Here is a 17937-nt window from a genome sequence, read left to right as displayed (position 1 = left end):
TGGTGCCACAGATGAGGAGACAGAGGCCTGGGGAGGCTTTAGCGGCTGTCTGTGATGGCACAGCGGAGTCGCACAGAACAGCTACTTCTGGGGAACCCCAGGCCCGTACGCTCCCGTCACTCCGCCGCTCCCCTCTGGATTCGGTCTCCAGCCCCCTCCTGGGCCAGAGGGGAAGCCAGGGCAGGAGCCGGTGCGCATGACGCCCGCGACCTCGCTTGAGCGCCGACGGGGCGCAGGAGGCCCGCGCGCGCCCCTCACCCGGCCACCCGCCCGGCGGACCCACCTGATGCCGCGGGCGCGCCCGGGCGGCGCGGCAGCCGAGCCAGAAGCCGAGGCCGAGGCCGAGCGTGGCGCCCAGCAGCACCGCGGGGGCCAGCAGCGCGGGCGCCGGCCGCACGGAGTCCCGGCCCAGCGGCAGCCGCGCGTCGCTCTCGCAGGCCGCCGCGCCGCGGGCCATCGGGGGCGCTCAGGCGGCGGGTCGGCCGCATTGTTCCCGCCGCCGCGCGCCACCCTGGCCCGCCGCCAGGAGCACCGTCCCCGCCAGCTCGGCAACAGCGGACTCGCGGCCCTAGCGGGCAGGGGCGCGGCGCGCTCCGCCGACTTCTCCGGCCTGCGCGCTCTCCTGCCTCTTGCTCCGGTCCCCCTTCCCGGCGCGGCCCCGCCGGAGGGAGGAGCCTGGGTCTTCCGCCCGAAACTTCGAGCCGCCCCCGCCCCGGCCTGTCCTTGCACTGAGCATGCCTGGCGGGAGGCGCGCTGCTCAGCCAAAGGACCTTTCGGAGGAGCCCCGGGGCCTCTAAGCTTCCCGGGAAGGAATGGGGGGTCCCTCGGCCACGGGGGAGGGTGTCCTCGGTTAAGTTTACTGAGCGTGTACGATGTGCTAAGCATTTAGCCTGATGATGTCTAACTTTCTCAACAGCCCTCTGAGGGGGGCGAACTATTCTCTGTTCATCTTTCTGGTGAGGAAGCTCTGGGTCAGAGCGGCTAAGGGACCAAATGAGGGTCCGACTCCTGTCCCGCTCCTAACCTGTACCAATTGGCCATCTTTGGACCCCACAGTCCGCCACCGCCTCTGAACTTGTTAGCCTGAAGACTCGGTTTTAATCCTATTCTTCCATGAATAGTCAATACTTTCCTCTAGGATGATGTGTAGAGAGGTTGTTACACCGAGCCCCTCCTAAGTACGAGACCTTGCGTGGTCATGCATTCACTCAGCCTTTACAGACAAGCCTTTGATGGAACCAGCTCCAGGCCAGCAAGGAACCAAAGTCCAGACGTTGGGGATCTCATGGCTGTGTGGGGGAGATAAACAACCAGATGAATTCAGCATCTGTTCTTTCCTTGGGCAGACATTTACTGAGCAGCTACTAGAGGCTAGCTCTTGTCCTGCGTACTGGAGATACAGCAGTGAACCTCCCCCCCCCCCCCCACACATCTTTGGACCTTAAATCCCTATGAGGGCCAGGGTAGGAGTACCACGCGGATCCACTTCAACAGAGAAGAGATTTGTATCCTTATTCCGGATGGCCATCTCGTTTCTAGTTTTTATTTATTATTTTTTTAAAGATTTTTTAATTTATTTATGTGACAGAGAGACAGCCAGGGAGAGAGGGAACACAGCAGGGGAGTGGGAGAGGAAGAAGCAGGCTCCCAGTGGAGGAGCCCAATGGGGGACTCGATCCCGGAATACCAGGATCACGCCCTGAGCCGAAGGCATACGCCTAATTACTGCGCTACCCAGGTGCCCCTCAAGTTTCTAGTTTTTATATCGTTACCTCATCAACCTTCCAGGTGGGCAAGATGGGAACTATTATTCAGACTTACTTCGTATAGAAGAAGAAACAGACAGCTAGAGAGAAGTTGCTCGTTCGAGGTCTCGCAACCAGGAAATGGGGTAAGTGTATTAACAGCTGTGTCTGGCTGGCTTCAGGGCTCACCCTCTCGGCTACTCACTGCTGCTTAAATGTTTCCTTTGAAGCACCTCCAAGGCTTCTGGGAACGTGTATGGGACAATAACCTGAAGTTCTTGTTTTTTATACTGGTTATTTCTTTGGATATTCAGAATTTAGTTTGAAAAATGTAGAGTTCTTTGCATTTTACTTTATTACAAAGTTGAGTATTAAAATCATCCTTTAAATGACTCATGACAAATAGAACTGAGGGTCCAGCAACATGCTAGCATCTAGCCTTTGGCCTTGTCTCACTCCTGGCATTCTGCCAGGTACCCCCAGGACAGTGTACCGCTGGTGGGAAGCCTGGCTAATAAATTTTCAGAGTCTCAAACCTCACTGCCTTGTCCATGTTGAATCAGGGAGGGCCTGTCCTTGGAGGGGTTGGGGGAGAAAGAACTGACAGGTGCCAGACTTCCTGGCCTGACACTGCATGACAGGCTGCCGCCTGAAGACAGGAGCCTTCTCCCCAAGGAGCAGGTTGCTGAGGACTCAGGGTAAGCAGGTGGAAGCAGAGAAACTGCTCTATCTGGCCTCCTCCCAGCATCGATCTCCCCTGGGAGGCACAACCCTACCCCCATGCAGAGTTCAAGCCCACTGGCTTCAGACACCAAATCCCCTCTCTCTGGTTCCCCAGAGACGTCCCACAGTGGCTGGCCTGACTACCTATTTGGGTACCTGGGCAGGTGCAGGGGCTACTCCACAGCAAGGGCTCAGGCAGTAGGAGCGCAAATTTGGCTGAACTAAACCCCATAGAAAGTGAGAGTGGCCTTTCCCTCTGGCTCCTAGATCCGCCAGTCTCCCTCTCAGCTGGTCTTCGCTGTCCTGTCCCCTCTGGGCTCTCCAGCACTCATGGGTCTGCCTTTCTAAGTGCTTCTCAGTTTTCTAATAAGGGGCTGGTTGGTCTGGGGCAGGCTCTGGGTTCAGCCCGGGGTCACCCATGTGTGCGTGTGTTAGGGAAGGCTTCCAGGAGGAGGTGGTTCTGAGCTGAGAGCTCGGTAGGCATCAACGGAGGGGCACTTGGAAGCCCTGAAATCTTTGGGAGCGGAGGAGTGACCCGACCTGAATCCGATTTGGGTGGAGCTGAGGCCCTGGGCGGGGCGCGAGGAAACCCAAGTGTGGCCCTGGCCTCGCTCCCTCCCTCCCACGCTCTTCCCCGCCCTCCTAGCCCCAGATGCCGAAGTCCGCTCCAGAAAACTTTCCAGGGCGGCTTACACTGAGCATGCTCCGCGGCGGGGCGGGCCTGGGGTCCGGAAGCTCGGGCGATTCCGGCGCGCCCGCCACTTTGGGGTCACAGGTCCAGAGGGGCGATGGGCTCGGCCGGCGCCGCGGGGCGCGCCACGTGGGTGCTGGCCTGGAGCCTTCTGGCCGCCGTCCTGGCGCTGCCCGCTGGGCCCGGCGGCCAAGGCTGGCACCGCGCGGGCCCGGGTCTCCTCGGACGCCCCCTCGGCGGGCAGCCCCTCCCGGATCCCCCCGCGGCTCCCGGGGCGGGGCCCGAGCGGTCCGCGCAGGTAAGGAGGGCCCGCCCCCAGTCTCCTCCTGTAGGCCCCCGGCGGCTGAGCTCGGTCTACACCCGCGGTGGGGAGGCCCCTTCGAGTTGGGGAGATTATCGGAGGGATGGTAGGGTCTGAGTAGGATGCTTCGGGTGTTCCTTAGTGTATGGCGCTCAGGCCCGCAAAGTCGCAGGAAAGGTGGAGCCCCGCGCCCTGGCTGCGGGCTTGGACTTTGCCAGCCCCCCGGGTCGAATCTCGCCCTGAATCCTAAAACCCCTGTGACCTAGGCCAGGCGCTTCGCTTCTTATGCATCCGATTCCTAGTCTGTAAGCCTTTGCGGCGTCTACACTGCGGGTGGCTGCGAGAAGTAGGGGCGTTCCAGTAGGCACCGCGTTTGCAGAGGTGAGTAAGCCTCGAGTGTAGCCCTTCTTAGAACAGTTGGGATCACTGGCTAGAGTTTTCCTGACTGCACACTCTTGGTTGCTGAATTTATCCACTTCCCATCCGGCCCTGACTCTGTGGCCCCAAATTTGGGAAGGCACAGAGCCCTGGCTGTCTCCCTAGATTCTCCTTGCCCCTTCCTCCAAAGCTGGCCACCAGTACTCCTGCTTTTTCCTCCAAGTCTGCTGGGATGTCCACAACCCCCACCCCAGCCCCCAGGTTCAGTGCCCATCACTTAGCCTCTGACCTTTGGTGACTTTTTCTTCTGAGTCTCCTCCACTCCCTAATTTGTGCTCTGCCCCACCCATTCCCCCCCCTCCCCATGGCTGGTGTCCAGGATGGGTGATCTGTCCTTGGAGTACCTATGACCACTTCCCTCCCCAGCCCTCACCCCCTCTCACCCACTCCTGGCAGAGCTAGGCTTCTGTTCCCAGGACTGCCCTGTTCAGTATGGCCTCTCCCCTCACAGCCCTGGGGTCCTCCCTGCCCTCCCTCAGGGCCTGGCTCCCCTAGTCCTGTTGGGTTCTCTACCTGCAGGCCCCAAGGCCTTGCTACACTTGCTACAGAGTTTTAATCTGTAAATCTTTAAAGGAGATTCTGTTCGTTTTCTGTTAATAGATTTTCACTAGAGAAGACTAAGTAATAACACTCTGTCAATTTACTGAGCTTTAAAATAGAGTCCCATGTCAGAATGTGTTCACAGGGACCGTTCACATGCTCCTGTCTCATGAAGTGGGATGTGTCTGGCTCATTTTGCAGAGGAGAAAACCTGGCCCAGAGAGAACCCCCTCCCCCCTAGCCTGTCCTAGGCTCTCTCTCAGGCCTCCATGTTAGAGCCTACTCACCTGGCCTGCTTTGCACTTGCTCTCCTCTTTGAGAAACCAGCACCGGAACATTCTGGTAGACACTTGTCCCCAGGCTCTAACCAGGAGGTGCTTTGAAAACCTGAAGATCCATGCTTAGTGTAAACTTAGTATCTGTTCCTTCTTGCAAAGGGTAAACTGAGAGGCAGCTACAACCATTTCCCATGTGGCCTGAGATGCTTTTCCAGCGCAGGACCCACTAGCCAGGTATGGTTATTTAAATTTAGACATTTCAGGTGCTTAATGGCCACATGTGTTAGAGGCTGCTAGATTGGACAGCCCAGACTATGGAACATTCTCACCATGGTGGAAAGTTCTGTCGGAAGTTTGCTGGAAGGAGAGAAGGCTGTGAAGGGTTGAGTGGACAAGAGCCTCTGAGTCAGCCATTCACTTCTGGTGTTCAGGGACGGCTTTCTAGGTGGCAGGCTCTGTTCTGGGTGCTGGGATATCAGAGAACAAGGCAGTCTCTCTTAAGAAATCTGCCTTCTTGGGGCAGGAGAAGGAAGTAAACAGTGGTGCCAATCTATGCTGTAGCAGGTGGTGGTTTGGGCTGCAGAGAGAAGTACGGTGGGCAGAGTGGGACTGGGAGAGAGGCCGGTGAACGCTCTCTAGTTGAGTGGTCAGGGAGGGTGCTTTGAGGAAGTGACAGGTGAACTGAGCCCTGGGTGAAATGAGGGAGGGCAAGGCCATGTCCAAGGGAAGAGTTTTCCGGAGTGCCATGGTAGTGAGGCCAGAGGCCAAAAGCGGGATGTGCTTGGTGTGGTCCAGGACCAGCAAGGAGGCCTGGGGACTGCCGCAGCAAGGGAGGGGGCAGAGGAGGTGAGGCCAGGAGGGTGAGGAGGGGCTAGATCAGGAAAGGCCCCGTGGCTTAAGCTCAGAATCCTGGCTGTTACTGTGAGTAAGATGGAAGCCATGTGGGTTTTGAGCCGGAAAGTGATGCACTGAGCCATGTGGGTTTTGAGCCGGAAAGTGATGCACTGTGGCTCGTCTTTTAAAGCAACCCCGTGGCAGGGGTGAGGATAGAGAGCCAAGGGCAGAAGTGGCAGCGAGAGAGGAGACGGGTGGGAGACCAGGCCCAGACGGAGGAGTACTGGACCAGGGTGATGAATGATGGGCTGCTAGCTGTGGGGTTTCCTATGTATTTCAAAGGTGGAGCTGGTAGGCTTTGTTGGGATCGGTTGTGGGTTGAGAGAGAGAAAGAGAGAAGTCAAGGATGAAGCCAAGGATTTCGGCCTGAGCAATGGAAGACTAGAGATGCCGTTGGCTAATATGCTGAAACCTCATGGGGCCATCAGGAATTCTGTTCTGGTCTTGCTGAGTTTGGCCAGGGGGGCACGTACAGTAGAGTGTGGGATGGGCAGGTCTAGATTTGGACGAGGGCTCGGAGCTGGAACTATGGGAGCTGGACTACACCGAGTAGCGGTCAGCGTAGAAATGGCTGAGCTCACCTTGGGAGTAAGTATGGATTGGGAAGAAGGAGGCCTGAGGGCAAAGGCCTGGACCAAGCCCAGAGCCCTTGGCCGGGCAGGAAGAAGGAGAGATCCAACAAAGGAGATGAGCACGGATGGCGAGTGTGACAGGAAGGGAACCAAGACTGTGACCCAGAGGTCAGGGGAGGAGAACATTTCAGGGAGAGAGGGCTCAGTGGTAGCAGACTAATGTCCCCCAAAGACATCCATGTCCTGATCCCCTAAACTAGTGAAGTGTTAGGTTACCTGGCAAAGGGGAATTAACATTGCAGGTGGAATCCAGGTTGCTACTCAGCTGACCTTAAAAGAGAGAGGTTATCGTGGATTATCTGATGGTCCTGATGTAGTCACAAGGGCCCCAGAACATGGAAGAGGGGGCAGAAGAGAGAGTTGGAGTGGAAGAACGTCACAGTGATGCAGTGTGAGGACAGCCTGTTGCTGACCTTGACGGTGCGGGAAGGGGCCCTGCGCTAAGGCACGTGGGTGGCCTGTGGAAGGTGGAGAAGGCCAAGACACGGGCTCTCCCCTAGAGCCTCCAGGAGGTAATGCAGCCCTGCCTCCACTTTGATTTTAGCCCGTTAAGACTTATGTCAGACTTCTGGCTTCCAGAACTCTAAAGTAATAACTGTGTTGCTTTAAGCTATCAGGTTCAGGTGATTGTTACAGCAGCAACGGGATGTAAATGCACTCAGTATGGGATGCTGCTGCCGGCGGTGTGCAGTGAGGATGGAGAATTGGCCGTTGAACAGGGCCTGGTAGAGGTCATGGTGACCTTGTCAGGGGCTGCCATTTTGGAGAGAGGGCTAACCAGGGAGGGGAAGGCCGAGCATTGAAAGGGGCTGTTGGCTGGCACCTGAGCCTGGTCTCTTTGAGAGCAGGCTGCTTCGTGTGGGCAGGGAGCCCCCAGAGAGGCACCCCCGCTCCAGGCTGGTGACACCCAGGAACCAGTGAGACCTCTGAGAGCACAGCAAAGAGCCTCTGGCACCTGGGGCTCCCAAAGGCCTTCGTGGGTTGTTTGTTCCCTTGGAACCAGCCCCTTCCTCTCGAGTGGAAATATCTGTTGTAAGGAGACCATCATCCCTTGGCGAAGTCAGGAGCCGGGTCTGCTTTGCGACCCTTGTGGCGCCTGGCGCAGAGCCTGCCATGCAGTGAATGCTGGTTGAGAGAATGGGTGGGAAGTTCCAGAGGCAGGGATTCTGTAGACATGCCGCTGTGTGGGTGTGGGGTGCACCTTGGAGCCACCGTTCCCTCCAGACCTCCTGAATACATACTGTGTAAGTTAATAGGCTTTCCTTTTTTAGAACAGTTTTAGATTTTAGAAAAATTGAGTGCACAGTGCACAGAGTTCTGTGTATCTGCCCCGAACCCCACACGCTTTTCCCTGTTACCGACTTCTTAGCGTGAGTGTGGGATGTTTGTGGTAGTTAATGGACTCACATGGATAGACTATAGTTTATTCAGACTTCCTTTTTTTTTTTTTTTAACCTAGTGCCCTTTCCTGTTGCAGGAGTGTATCCAGGGCACCGAGTTACATTTAGTCCTCATACCCCTTAGGCTCCTCTTCGTCGTGCCGGGTTCTCAGACTTTCTCTGTTTCCGATGAAACTTGGCCGTTTTGAGGATCCTGTCGGGTGTTTCGCAGGGCCTGTCTCCTGGGGTTTACCTGGGCACATCCTGCCAATGTGGTTTATCGCCATTGGCGTCGACCATGGCCTCCTGGCTGCAGTCTCGGTGGTCGGGTTTCTCCGCCAGAAAACGCCCCTTTCCCCGTTTCCATACTGTGCTGGTGAGGAGAAGGTCACAGCCCGGATGTGTGCTGTTATCATGAGATTTGTCTCCTGCCAGATGACAGCAAAGACTGACTCCGTCCACACCAGTGTGGCCCAACCGCGTCTCACGGACGAGGAAGAGGTGCCTCTTTCTGCCTTGTGGAAGGCACTTTCTGAACTAGTGGCCATGCTGGCCACATGCTGCTGTCCAGGGAGACTCTGGGTCACTTCATGTCAGGTGTGAGGGCCCTCAGAGACCCCAAGGGAACAGGCCTGCCAAGTGGCCCTGTGGCGTGGGTCCCCTTGCTCAGTCTGTGTTACTTTGTTGTGACACACGGACACGTGCGTTGTAGGAAAGGAAAGGGCACAGAAGGCATGAAGGAACGGGGCCTCCCTTCCCTGCCCGCAGGGGCACCACTCCTGTCCCCAAGGCCACCAAGGCTGACACTTCTGAACCTCTTTCTAGACTTTTCAAGTGGTCATGATATATTATGTCACGTACTGCTAAACATATAGTTATTCATTAAGTATGTAGTTAATATGAACTATATTATTAAATCTCTACATATACTTTATATTTGTTGAACATAGAAATAAATGTGTGTAGGTAAAATATGTGTACACATAAAAATGACTGTGTATAAATAAATGTATATTTCACTGATATGTAAACACAATTATTATTTTTTTAAAAAGATTTATTTATTTATTAGACAGAGAGAGACAGCCAGCGAGAGCGGGAACACAAGCAGGGGAGTGGGAGAGGAAGAAGCAGGCTCCCAGCGGAGGAGCCCGATGTGGGGCTCGATCCCAGGACTCCGGGATCACGCCCTGAGCCGAAGGCAGACGCTTAACCGCTGTGCCACCCAGGCGCCCCTGTAAACACAATTATTAGATATGCAATCATACATTTGAAATGTAAAAAGCCATTTTTATTGGATGATATTATAGTTTTGAGACCTAGTGATTTCACTTGAATCAACGTTTTTTCTAGGTCAACATAGATCTGCTTTATTTATTTATTCCATTTATTCGTATTTGTAATTGCAACGAAATGCACATAACCTAAAATTTACCATTGTAACCATCGTGGAGTGTAGGGTTCAGGGACACTAAGTACATTCACACTCTTGTGCGGCCATCACCACCACCATCCACGTCCAGAAGTCTGCATCTTGGCAAAGCGGGAACTCTGTCGCCATGAAGCACTCACTCCCCCGGTCCCCTCCCCCAACCCCCGGTGCCCACCACCCCTCTTTCCGTCCCTGGATCTGATGACTCCAGGGACCTCCCAGAAGTGGAATCCTACAGCATTTGTCTTTTCGTGACTGGCTTATTTCACTGTGCGTGATGTCGTCCGGGTTTGTCCATGTTGTAAACGGGTATCAGAATGTCCTTTCTTTAAGACCCTGTTTGGGTTCTCCCCGGATGTGTCCAAGGGCACCAGGGCTGCTTCTGCGTTTTGGCTGTTGTGAACGGTGCCGCTGTGAACACGCGGGTACGGATACCTCGTTGTGATCCTACCGACAGCCCCTTTGGGTGTGCCCCTATGCGTTGTGTTTCCTAAAAAGGGTTTTTTGGATGACGAATCAGGTGTGGACAGGAATAGGAAGAGTGCCATGGAGAGGCACGGGAAAGGGGCAGAAGCTGCTTGGACCCACAGGTCCTGGAGGAGGGAGGCATGCTGCACAGGGGCCACGTGGGGGAAGAGAGAGAGGGGACCCTTGGGCAAGTGTCTCCATGGGGGTCGAGAGAAGAGGGGATTCCATTGGAGTACCATGAGGTCACCGTGGGGGAAGGCAGGAAGAGCTCTGGCATGGGTCTTGTGCCAGGCTGGCTGGGTCTGGCTTGTTCTCTACCTTCTCTGTCTGTGTCCTCACTTGGGCCTCCTCCGAGCAGCCCGGAAAGCTGGCTTATGTCATCCCAGGAGAGCCGCTTCAGCCTGGGATGTTCGGGGGCCTGGGGGCCTCCACGTACTGGGTCTGAAACACATGGCCCTCGGTGGCCAAGGGAACGGGCTTGTGTGAGCACAAGCAAAGATAGGGGAAAAGCCTTCCAGGTGGGCAAAGGCAGCGGCCACGCAGTTCCCGCTCAACCCCACGGTGTCCTGCCCAGGTGAGGGCTGTCCCAACGGCAGCCATCGGAACTAGGCTTCGGGCTGGGTCCCCAGCTGAGACCGAATGATGGTCTTCACTCTCTGTGCTCACCCTTTCTCCCTCAATTATGTACAAACCAGCACATCCAGAGCTGGGCTCCACGCGTTCAAAGCTAATCTCATCTCCCCTGTGGGACCTGTAGGGAGTTCTCTCGTTACCTGTGTGTGGGGATTTTGCTGTAAAGTGAGAATGACATTTCCCTGGCTGATTCTGAAGACTGTTCTTGTGCTAGAGTTCACAGCATGGGACCCAGCCCATTTCGAGGGCTCCAGCCAGGGCAGCTTTATCATTAAAATTAAAATTAAAATTAAAATTATTGTTATTATGATCATTATTTTCTAGGAGGAAGATCTGAGCCTTTCCCGGGCCCACTATTTTACAGGGTGGACTGGGAGAGTTGGCTAGGCCCCATTTGGACACATTTCATCACTGAGCAAGCTGAAGCAAGCTGGGAGGAGGCTTTGAGGTCTTTGCTTTTTGGATGAGCATCTGGGGCTCAGAGAGGCTGAGAGACTTGGCTAAGGACACACAGCAAGGGAATAGTTGCAGCTAGAACCCAGCTGTCTGGACTCCCTATCTGGTATTTTATGAGCCGCTCCATAGGAACTTGCAAGATCTTGGGAACTCAGAGGCTGGAGGCTCAGCCAGTGTCATAGGGTTAGTGAGAAGCAGAGCTGGGATTCGAACTCAGGTCTGAGTACATGAAATTTTGACCCCACGGTGCTGCCTTCCTGCACAGCTTCCCAAAATGCAGTCATGACTGGGTTGCTGGCCTCTGTGGGAAAGAGGAGGTAATCCTGAGCTCCTGGTGGGGAGGGCTCACTTAGAAAAACTTGTTTCAGATTTCTGGGTAAGAGTGCAACTTCTCTCTGTGTGAGCCATTTATGAAAGTGACTTGCAGTCGCTTCTTACAAGCATGTTCCTCGTTAGTGACTTTCGCCGTTTGAATTTTCTAGGACTTGGCCCATTTGATTTGGCCCAGCCTGGAAAGCTCTGACTTTAAGACGGAAGGTAAGCTTTTCTCTGGGTTCATTTTTCGTTGCTTTGATCCTGAAAGAGAATCGGACCCTAAAGCCATTGCCCCCCTGCTTCCTCCTCCCTCACACTCTGCCCACGTGCTACCGGGGGCAGGTACGTACGTTACCCCCGGACCTGCAGAGCAAGGGCAGTGTGCGGCCCCCTCTAGCCGCCGGCTGAGCTTTCGCACCCGGAGCAGGAGTCAGGGTAAGGTGGCCCGTCCGCATTCTCCCCCGAAGGGGGCTGCCGAACGGATCCAGAATGTGCATGTGAGCAGGTGTGTGGGTTTCCCGCGGCTGTTTTCACAAATCACCACAAACTCGGTGGCTTAAAACAACAGATTTATTCTCTTAGCGTCCTGGAGGGCACGTTCAAAATCAGTGTAGCTGGACTGAAGTCGGGGTGTGGGCACGGCCGTGCTCCCTGCGGGTCTCTGGGGAGAATGTTGGCTTCTCTTCCAGCATCCCCGCTGCGCTTGGTCCCTGGCCCCTCGCTCCGTCTCAGAGCCAGCTCGCCAGCTACTGGCCTCCGTGGTCACGTGGCCTTCATCTCTTCTGCATCTCAGCTCTCGCTCTGTCTCCCTCTTAGAAGGACACCTGGGATTACAATTCTGATCTACCCGGATAATCCAGGCGATTTGCTTAAATCAGGGTCCTTCATTTAGTCACATCTGGGAAGTCTCTGTTATATTCAGGGTGACATATTTACTGGTTCCCTGGACTAGCACCTGGCGGTCACTCAGCCACTGCACCAGTGACAGAATTGAGCTGAAACTCACCTAAGAGAAACAGAACTGAGTGGCCTTACAGCTGAGCCTGGCAGGCCCGGCTGCTGCTGGCTCCAGAGGTTTGGCATGCCAGGGCTGAACCTTTCTCTTTCTGCCTTGGCCCTGCTTTCCTCTGGTTCCCGCATTCCTGGGAGTCTTTTGGGAGCCGTTCAGCTGATACTTACGTAGCGGAAGGCTTCCCCGTGGCTTGGCAAGAGTTCCAGGGAAGACCAGTGGGCTCAGCCTGAGGCCGGTGCCTGTGCCCGAGCCCGGCCCTGGGTACCATACTCTGGGTTCTGTGCCTCGTTCTGCCTCCTGGGGAACAGGATGGGCTGGGGTCCAGGTTGGCCCCACTCGTCTGCATAGACTGAGCAGGATACTCATGTATCCTCATGAGCCTTGGTGACTGTGTTTCCACCCAGAGTCCCCTCGACAGATTATAAATACACCTTCCTCGAGGATCCTGTTTTATACCAGGGATAAACAGATCTCACTTACTTGGGGAGTTAAAAAGTGTTTCCTATGTCTTCTGTAACCCTCTGCAGACTTTAGATTTTACAAAATCCAGTGTTTTCTCTTGAGTGCAATGGGTGGAGGTGATTTCACGGCATTCGTAGAGACCTTTTATTCATCGATTAGGCAAACTCCTTGGTGAAACGGAGCCTGATGTACTATTTTGCCATTGTATTAATAGAGCAGGGGATGGAGCGGTAAGGCCACTAGGAGGGGCTTCAGGGAGGGCTCCCTGGAGGAGGGGCTCCTCAGCAGAGTTCTGAGAACTGACAGTTTAGCAGGAGCAGGGGATGGAAGGAGAGGCTTCCAGGCATTGGCAGCCAGAGCAGGAGAGTGAGGGTGTAGGCAAAGAACTGCACAGACGGTATAGACGGGCCCATGTGTTGGTGGTAAGAATGGGGAGGCCACTGACCGATGACCTGCTGGGTGGCGATAGTCACTTCGTAGCATGAGTTTCTTCTCTACTGTCTGTCAACACCTGCCCTCATTCGAGTCTCCATGAGAGCCTGTGGCTGGGCCTTCTGAGGGCCAGAGGGCATGAACAGGTACTCCAGAGATAACACCCCGTGAGGCCTCAGGGTTTATGTCCAACAAGTCTGCTGAGAAAGCATGTGTCCCTTAGCCTGAGGGGCCGGGCAAGGGTCCAGAGATGGGCGTCCCTTCTCCCTGGCACCCGTGGGATTTACTCAGACATTCCCGACTGAATCAGCAGCAGGCCTGGGAACGTGCCCACTTGCTTCCATAGCGAGTCCCCAGTGCTCAGCTTTATCCCCGTTCCTACGTCATGACCTTGACCTGACTCAACCACAGACCCTATCCAGGAACAAGATTCCAATGTTATCCAGGATCGAGTTCTACATCTTTTTTTTTTTCTCTTCTCGTTTTCATGTCTTCCTACGTGGATTCTGAAATTATAAAAGATTTCAAAAGCACTTCTGAAGATCTTATCAATAACACCTTAAGAACGACTAAAAAATAAAGTCATTCTTAATCACATGCCAGTTTGCATCTGGGTAGAAGGTAAATGTTGAAAAACATGCAACCCTACGAACCAAGTTGTTTCAAACATTTGGGTTTCTGGCTTCGAGTGTTGGTAACTCCTTTGCGTGTTCACCTTCATCCAGGCCTCTCGTTTGCTCCTTGGGCAGCCCTGTCTCAGGGAGATTTTAGCCACATTGCCAAGTGAGGGAAACTGAGGCTCCCAGTGTCCGGGGCCATACAGCCCATCAGCACCCACTCCTGACAGCCCTGCCACTCCCTTCTACGTGACGTTTCTGTGTTACCCATGGCACTCATGCATTTTTAACATGGCGGTGGGCCCATCCTCCTCACAGTAGCCATCAGGGGCGCTCATGATCTGCGTGAGACAGGTCATCAGAAGGACCCAGTGAGGGGAGACTTACTCTTCTGTCCACTGCAGAGTTAGGGAAGCTGAGGCACGGGGAGGTCAGATGACTTGCCCAGAGACCCAGCTGGTGAGTGACAGAGTCAGGATTCGAGCCCAGGGCCGTCTGATGCCATGCATGTAGGAATCACCGGGGCGCCTTGCTCGCCTGGAGGTCTGATTCAGTAGGTCCGGGAGGGGGCCCAGGAATGTGCATTCTAGCCCACACCCACAATGAGCAGCACATACTTTGAGAAGCATTCTCTTTAGGCTTCATAACAACCCCCCCCCAAGTGAGCACATCTCATTTTCCTGGCAAAGAGATGATAGGTCATTCATTCATTTATTCATTCACTCACTCGTTTTCAGCAAACACTTTCCAGGGTCCTTCCTCACACATGTGGTCCGCCTCTCGAGTTTCCCCGCGTCTTACTGCCTTCCTGTATTAGACGTCATGCGCTCACGTCTCTGTTTTGCAGTGAGGGCACCGTTTGGAAGGAAATTCAGCAGGAAAAGTGAAATCTTTAAGCCACTCCCAACTTCTGCACCCTCTGCTGGGCCGGGAACTCAGTCCAGCCTTGCTTTCACTCCCTCGCGGCCCAAGAAGACTTTGTTTAAAAGAGAGTCTCCTATGACACACGGCCTGGTAAGTCACACGTCGGGTCCTTTCCCTGAATTACCAGAAGCTGGAAGGAAACCGATTTGGGGCCCACCATGTGTAAGATGCCACGGGCTTTGGTTCTTCAGAAAAGCCTATTCCTTCCGTACAAAAGCATCTAGTATCGAAGATGAATGGGGGATGTGAATCCGAGCAGTGGGCTGCGGGGTCTGCTGTAACGGGCCCGATTCGCTGCCGGCGGTGTGAGCACGCACACACATTCCTCTCGTCCGAGCACCAGCCCCGGTGTGCTGTCTTCCTGTGACGGGGGGTGTTGCTCACACGCGCCCCCCAGACTAGGAGAGAGCTCCGGTGACCAACGCCCATGTTCTTCCTTCCTCATGGGCTTAAGTTCCAATCCTTTAAATACTTTCTTAAAGAAGTCTTCACGATGACTTAAGGCAGTTACTAGACTACAGAAGTAAGTCTCTATCCTTCCTTTAAAAGTGCATCTTGTGTGTTTATTTATTTATTTTTCAATTTTTTTTTTTTTTACATCTTGTACTTTTATTAAACATGCATAGTGTGAAGCGTTTTTCGTTTTCTAATCATTTCTATACTTTATTGTAGTTTGGAGACATCTCAAGAGACGTTCCAGGAACTGCTGAGGACGGAGTGATTTTTCAGAAATGTGCCGTGGTAGGTATTCACAGGTGACTTACAGTGGAAGAGAAAATAGTTGGATTTTGACCAAATCACGTCTGGATAGAGTTACGTATTTAAGGACTGGCAAGTCACAGGGTTGTCCACCTGTGTCTGGACACATGAGGGATGAAGTGACGTACAGGGATTTTCTGTTTCATATCACGGCACCAGGACCAAGAGTTTTGGTAACAATTCAACTCCTGTTTGTGAAAATGCACTGTGGTCATTAGAACGGGAAAGAAAAAATGATGTATTTTCTTTCAACATTGATATGGTGCTTGACAGTGTAAAAATTTTACTCAGTGTTTTAAAGTCTTGGATCCTTACTAATCCCAGGAGATGGTGCTTCACATTATTGTTGTGTGGGGGTCCCCAGGACCACGCTCGGGCTCTGTGATTCACTGGAAGGACTCACACGACTCAGGAAGCTGTTAGACTCACAGTTAGGATTTATTACGGCAGAAGTGTGCAGATTAAAGTCAGCAAAGTAAAGGGCGCATAGGACAGAGTCGTGAGACCAGCCATAAGCTTCCCTCTGTCCTTCCCCCATGGAGTCGTGTGGCCGATGTTTCATTTTCCAGAGCACTGACGTGTGACATTACGTACCACATATTGTCCACCGGAGACACTCACCCCAACCTTGATGTCCAGGGGTTTTAAAGCGGGTCCCTCATGGAGGCAAGCGGTGCCCACGTGGCTGACCTCAGTAACTGGTCTCCAGCCCCTGCAGAGGTCACCTCGACACAGCTTGGCTCACGGTCCCCACCTCCAATCACACTGCTACCACACACGGCCTGCTGTGGCCCGAGGCCTCCGAGGCCCCAGGTATATAAACATGCTCTTCTCAGGCAGGATAGTCCCAGGGCTTTACAGTTAGCCTCCCAGGAGCTGGTCAGGAGTCAGTCCTTTCTTCGGGGTGTGAGGGGTCTGGGCAGTCCACACCTGCGGAGTTAAGCCTCTACCGTACAACCCTTGGTTTATCTCGGGCCTTCAGCTGTCCTGTGCCCCTGCCTGGATATAGTTGGTGATACCAGTTTCTCATACGTCCTCCTGGAGATATTTCTGCTGTCTGCCTGCATGTGTACGTGTGTGTGTGTGTGTACGTGTGTACGTGTGTGTGTACCTGTATATACAGACATTGCTTCCCTCTTTCCCTGGCTCCTGTGTCCCTTCCGTCAGGGCTAGGTGAAGGCGGGGCAGGGGTGGTGGGAAAAGCTTCGAGAGTGGGACCAGGGCAATGTTGCTGAGCCCAGGCGGGGAGCCAAGCTGCTTGGGCCACTGGACAGCTTCCAACAGCCGAGCCGTTCAAACCCGTGGCCAAGCAGAGCCTGCCTGGGGGACACTGGCCAGGAGGATGGAGACCCGCCGACTTGCTCATCCTGGAGGTCACATGGCCATCAGATGCTCTGGGGCTGGGCTAAACCTTCAAAATGACAGTGTAAGAAGGAGCCATTGTTTGTTTTCTTGGTGACCCCAGTTGGCACCATCTTCCCAACCTGACTGTGGCTCTGTGCTTCGATATTTTTTTCTATTTCCCTGTAGGAATAATTTCACTGCATTTCAGGGTCCCAGTTACTTTGAAACTGTCACCAAGCAACAGCTTAGCAGGTGTGCGTCAAAACACTCCTGGGGCCTTTGAAATCAGACCTGAAAAATTCTCCATCCCTGGTGAGACGGTCGTGCCCTCCCTCTGCCTGAGGACTAGACGTGCACAGGTCGAGCTGGGGGGTCACGTTAGGAGGTGGGACTTGCCAGCAAAGCTGCCCTCCTGTCGTCTCCTGTCCTAGGTGTCTGGGCAGAGCGAACTGCAGACAGCTCAGGTGAGACTGCTCGTGGACAACACCAGGAACCCCGTGGCCACCAACCTCTCCGATCTGCTCCTGCTCGACAACATCACTGGCCTCTCCATTAGGGAGTCAGATGGAAACCAGACCTCAGCAGGATTCCAGGCTTTCAGAAAGAAGTTTCTGGAAGGTAATAGCCGCGTGTATGAAGTCAGGGAGGGAAAGTGAACATACAGCCGCTGATGGCATGTGTAACGAGTGGCAGGCGTGTCCTTAAACACGTGACATGTGTTCACTCCCAGCGGATTTTACCATCAGGTATGGAAGGAGGAGATCTCCACTCAGTATCTGCACCCAAAAAGCTGGGTTTGTTACTTAGGTTAAGGAGACACAGGATTTGGGGGACGAGTTTTAAGGAAATAGGTATTTTTAGTATTTATGTTAGTATATCAATTTTTATTATGAAGCATTCCAGACATAACCAAAGATAGAGTTTATAGTGAAACGCCATCTGTCCACCACCAGATGACCAGGTTTCTCATCCCTCAGTGAAATGCAGAGCTTGGCTGGGGGGGTACTGGGTCGAGGTGGGATTGGTTTGACACCAGCCCTGGAAGCATGCTCATGAGACCTTCGCACGAGTTCTCGCACGTTTGCTGGAGTACGTCCGCGCCGATGAGCTGGCTTTCTGAGTGCCGCCGTCCCTGGTTGGCTTTGGAGGCGTGTGTCCTGAGGCAAGTTGTCGTTGGTTAATTAAGCAGGCTTCAGGGAATTCTGGGATTCGTTGTTACCATGACTTCAGGACTGTCCATTTTCTTGGGGAGGGTGAGACTTCATTTACTAGTAGAGCACCTGTCTCATTTACAGGGGAACAGACGGTCCACCCCGTGAGCCTTAGGCTGTGGTGTACGCTCTCACATGCTCAGGACTGACCTTTCCCCTTCCAGATGGTGGCCCACATTGCTCACCAATCGTGCCACGCTTTCCCTCTGAGCCTAGATAGGGCCTCAGAGTCTTCCTTGACCCTATACTCT

The 17937-nt window shown here is 53.9% G+C and overlaps 2 protein-coding genes across 15 annotated transcripts in view; one reads left to right on the top strand and one right to left on the bottom strand.

Moving 5' to 3' along the window:
* The window catches only part of EVC (EvC ciliary complex subunit 1), a 63345-nt gene extending 62676 nt beyond the window's left edge, over positions 1-669 (bottom strand). For 3 of the 4 annotated variants that reach the window (XR_015725599.1, XM_045771330.2, XM_045771331.2), the window contains exon 1: positions 284-669. Coding sequence is in view for 3 of the 4 variants with exons in the window: in XM_045771330.2 (XP_045627286.2) it covers positions 284-457 (174 nt within the window). In the remaining variant the exon portion in view is untranslated. The remainder of the gene's footprint in view (positions 1-283) is intronic. The other variant, XM_045771329.2, reaches the window with a different exon arrangement.
* A 979-nt stretch (positions 670-1648) lies between these two features.
* EVC2 (EvC ciliary complex subunit 2) overlaps positions 1649-17937 on the top strand; it is a 140878-nt gene continuing 124589 nt past the window's right edge. For 6 of the 11 annotated variants that reach the window (XM_045771464.2, XM_087864283.1, XM_087864282.1 and 3 more), the window contains exons 1-6: positions 3155-3457; positions 4876-4950; positions 11093-11147; positions 14296-14462; positions 15045-15113; positions 16907-17093. In XM_045771464.2, the coding sequence (XP_045627420.2) occupies positions 3257-3457; positions 4876-4950; positions 11093-11147; positions 14296-14462; positions 15045-15113; positions 16907-17093 (754 nt within the window). In that variant the 5' untranslated portion in view covers positions 3155-3256. Of the gene's footprint in view, positions 1892-3154; positions 3458-4875; positions 4951-11092; positions 11148-14295; positions 14463-15044; positions 15114-16906; positions 17094-17937 lie in introns of those variants that run through there. The other 5 variants (XM_045771462.2, XM_045771465.2, XM_045771466.2 and 2 more) reach the window with 3 other exon arrangements.

Source organism: Ursus americanus, chromosome 8, assembly GCF_024610735.1.
Source record: "Ursus americanus isolate L20-20 chromosome 8, mUrsAme1.1.p, whole genome shotgun sequence".
Lineage (NCBI taxonomy): Eukaryota > Metazoa > Chordata > Mammalia > Carnivora > Ursidae > Ursus > Ursus americanus.
The sequence above is the reverse complement of the archived record's forward strand: the minus strand, read 5'-3'. Positions and strand labels throughout refer to the sequence as shown.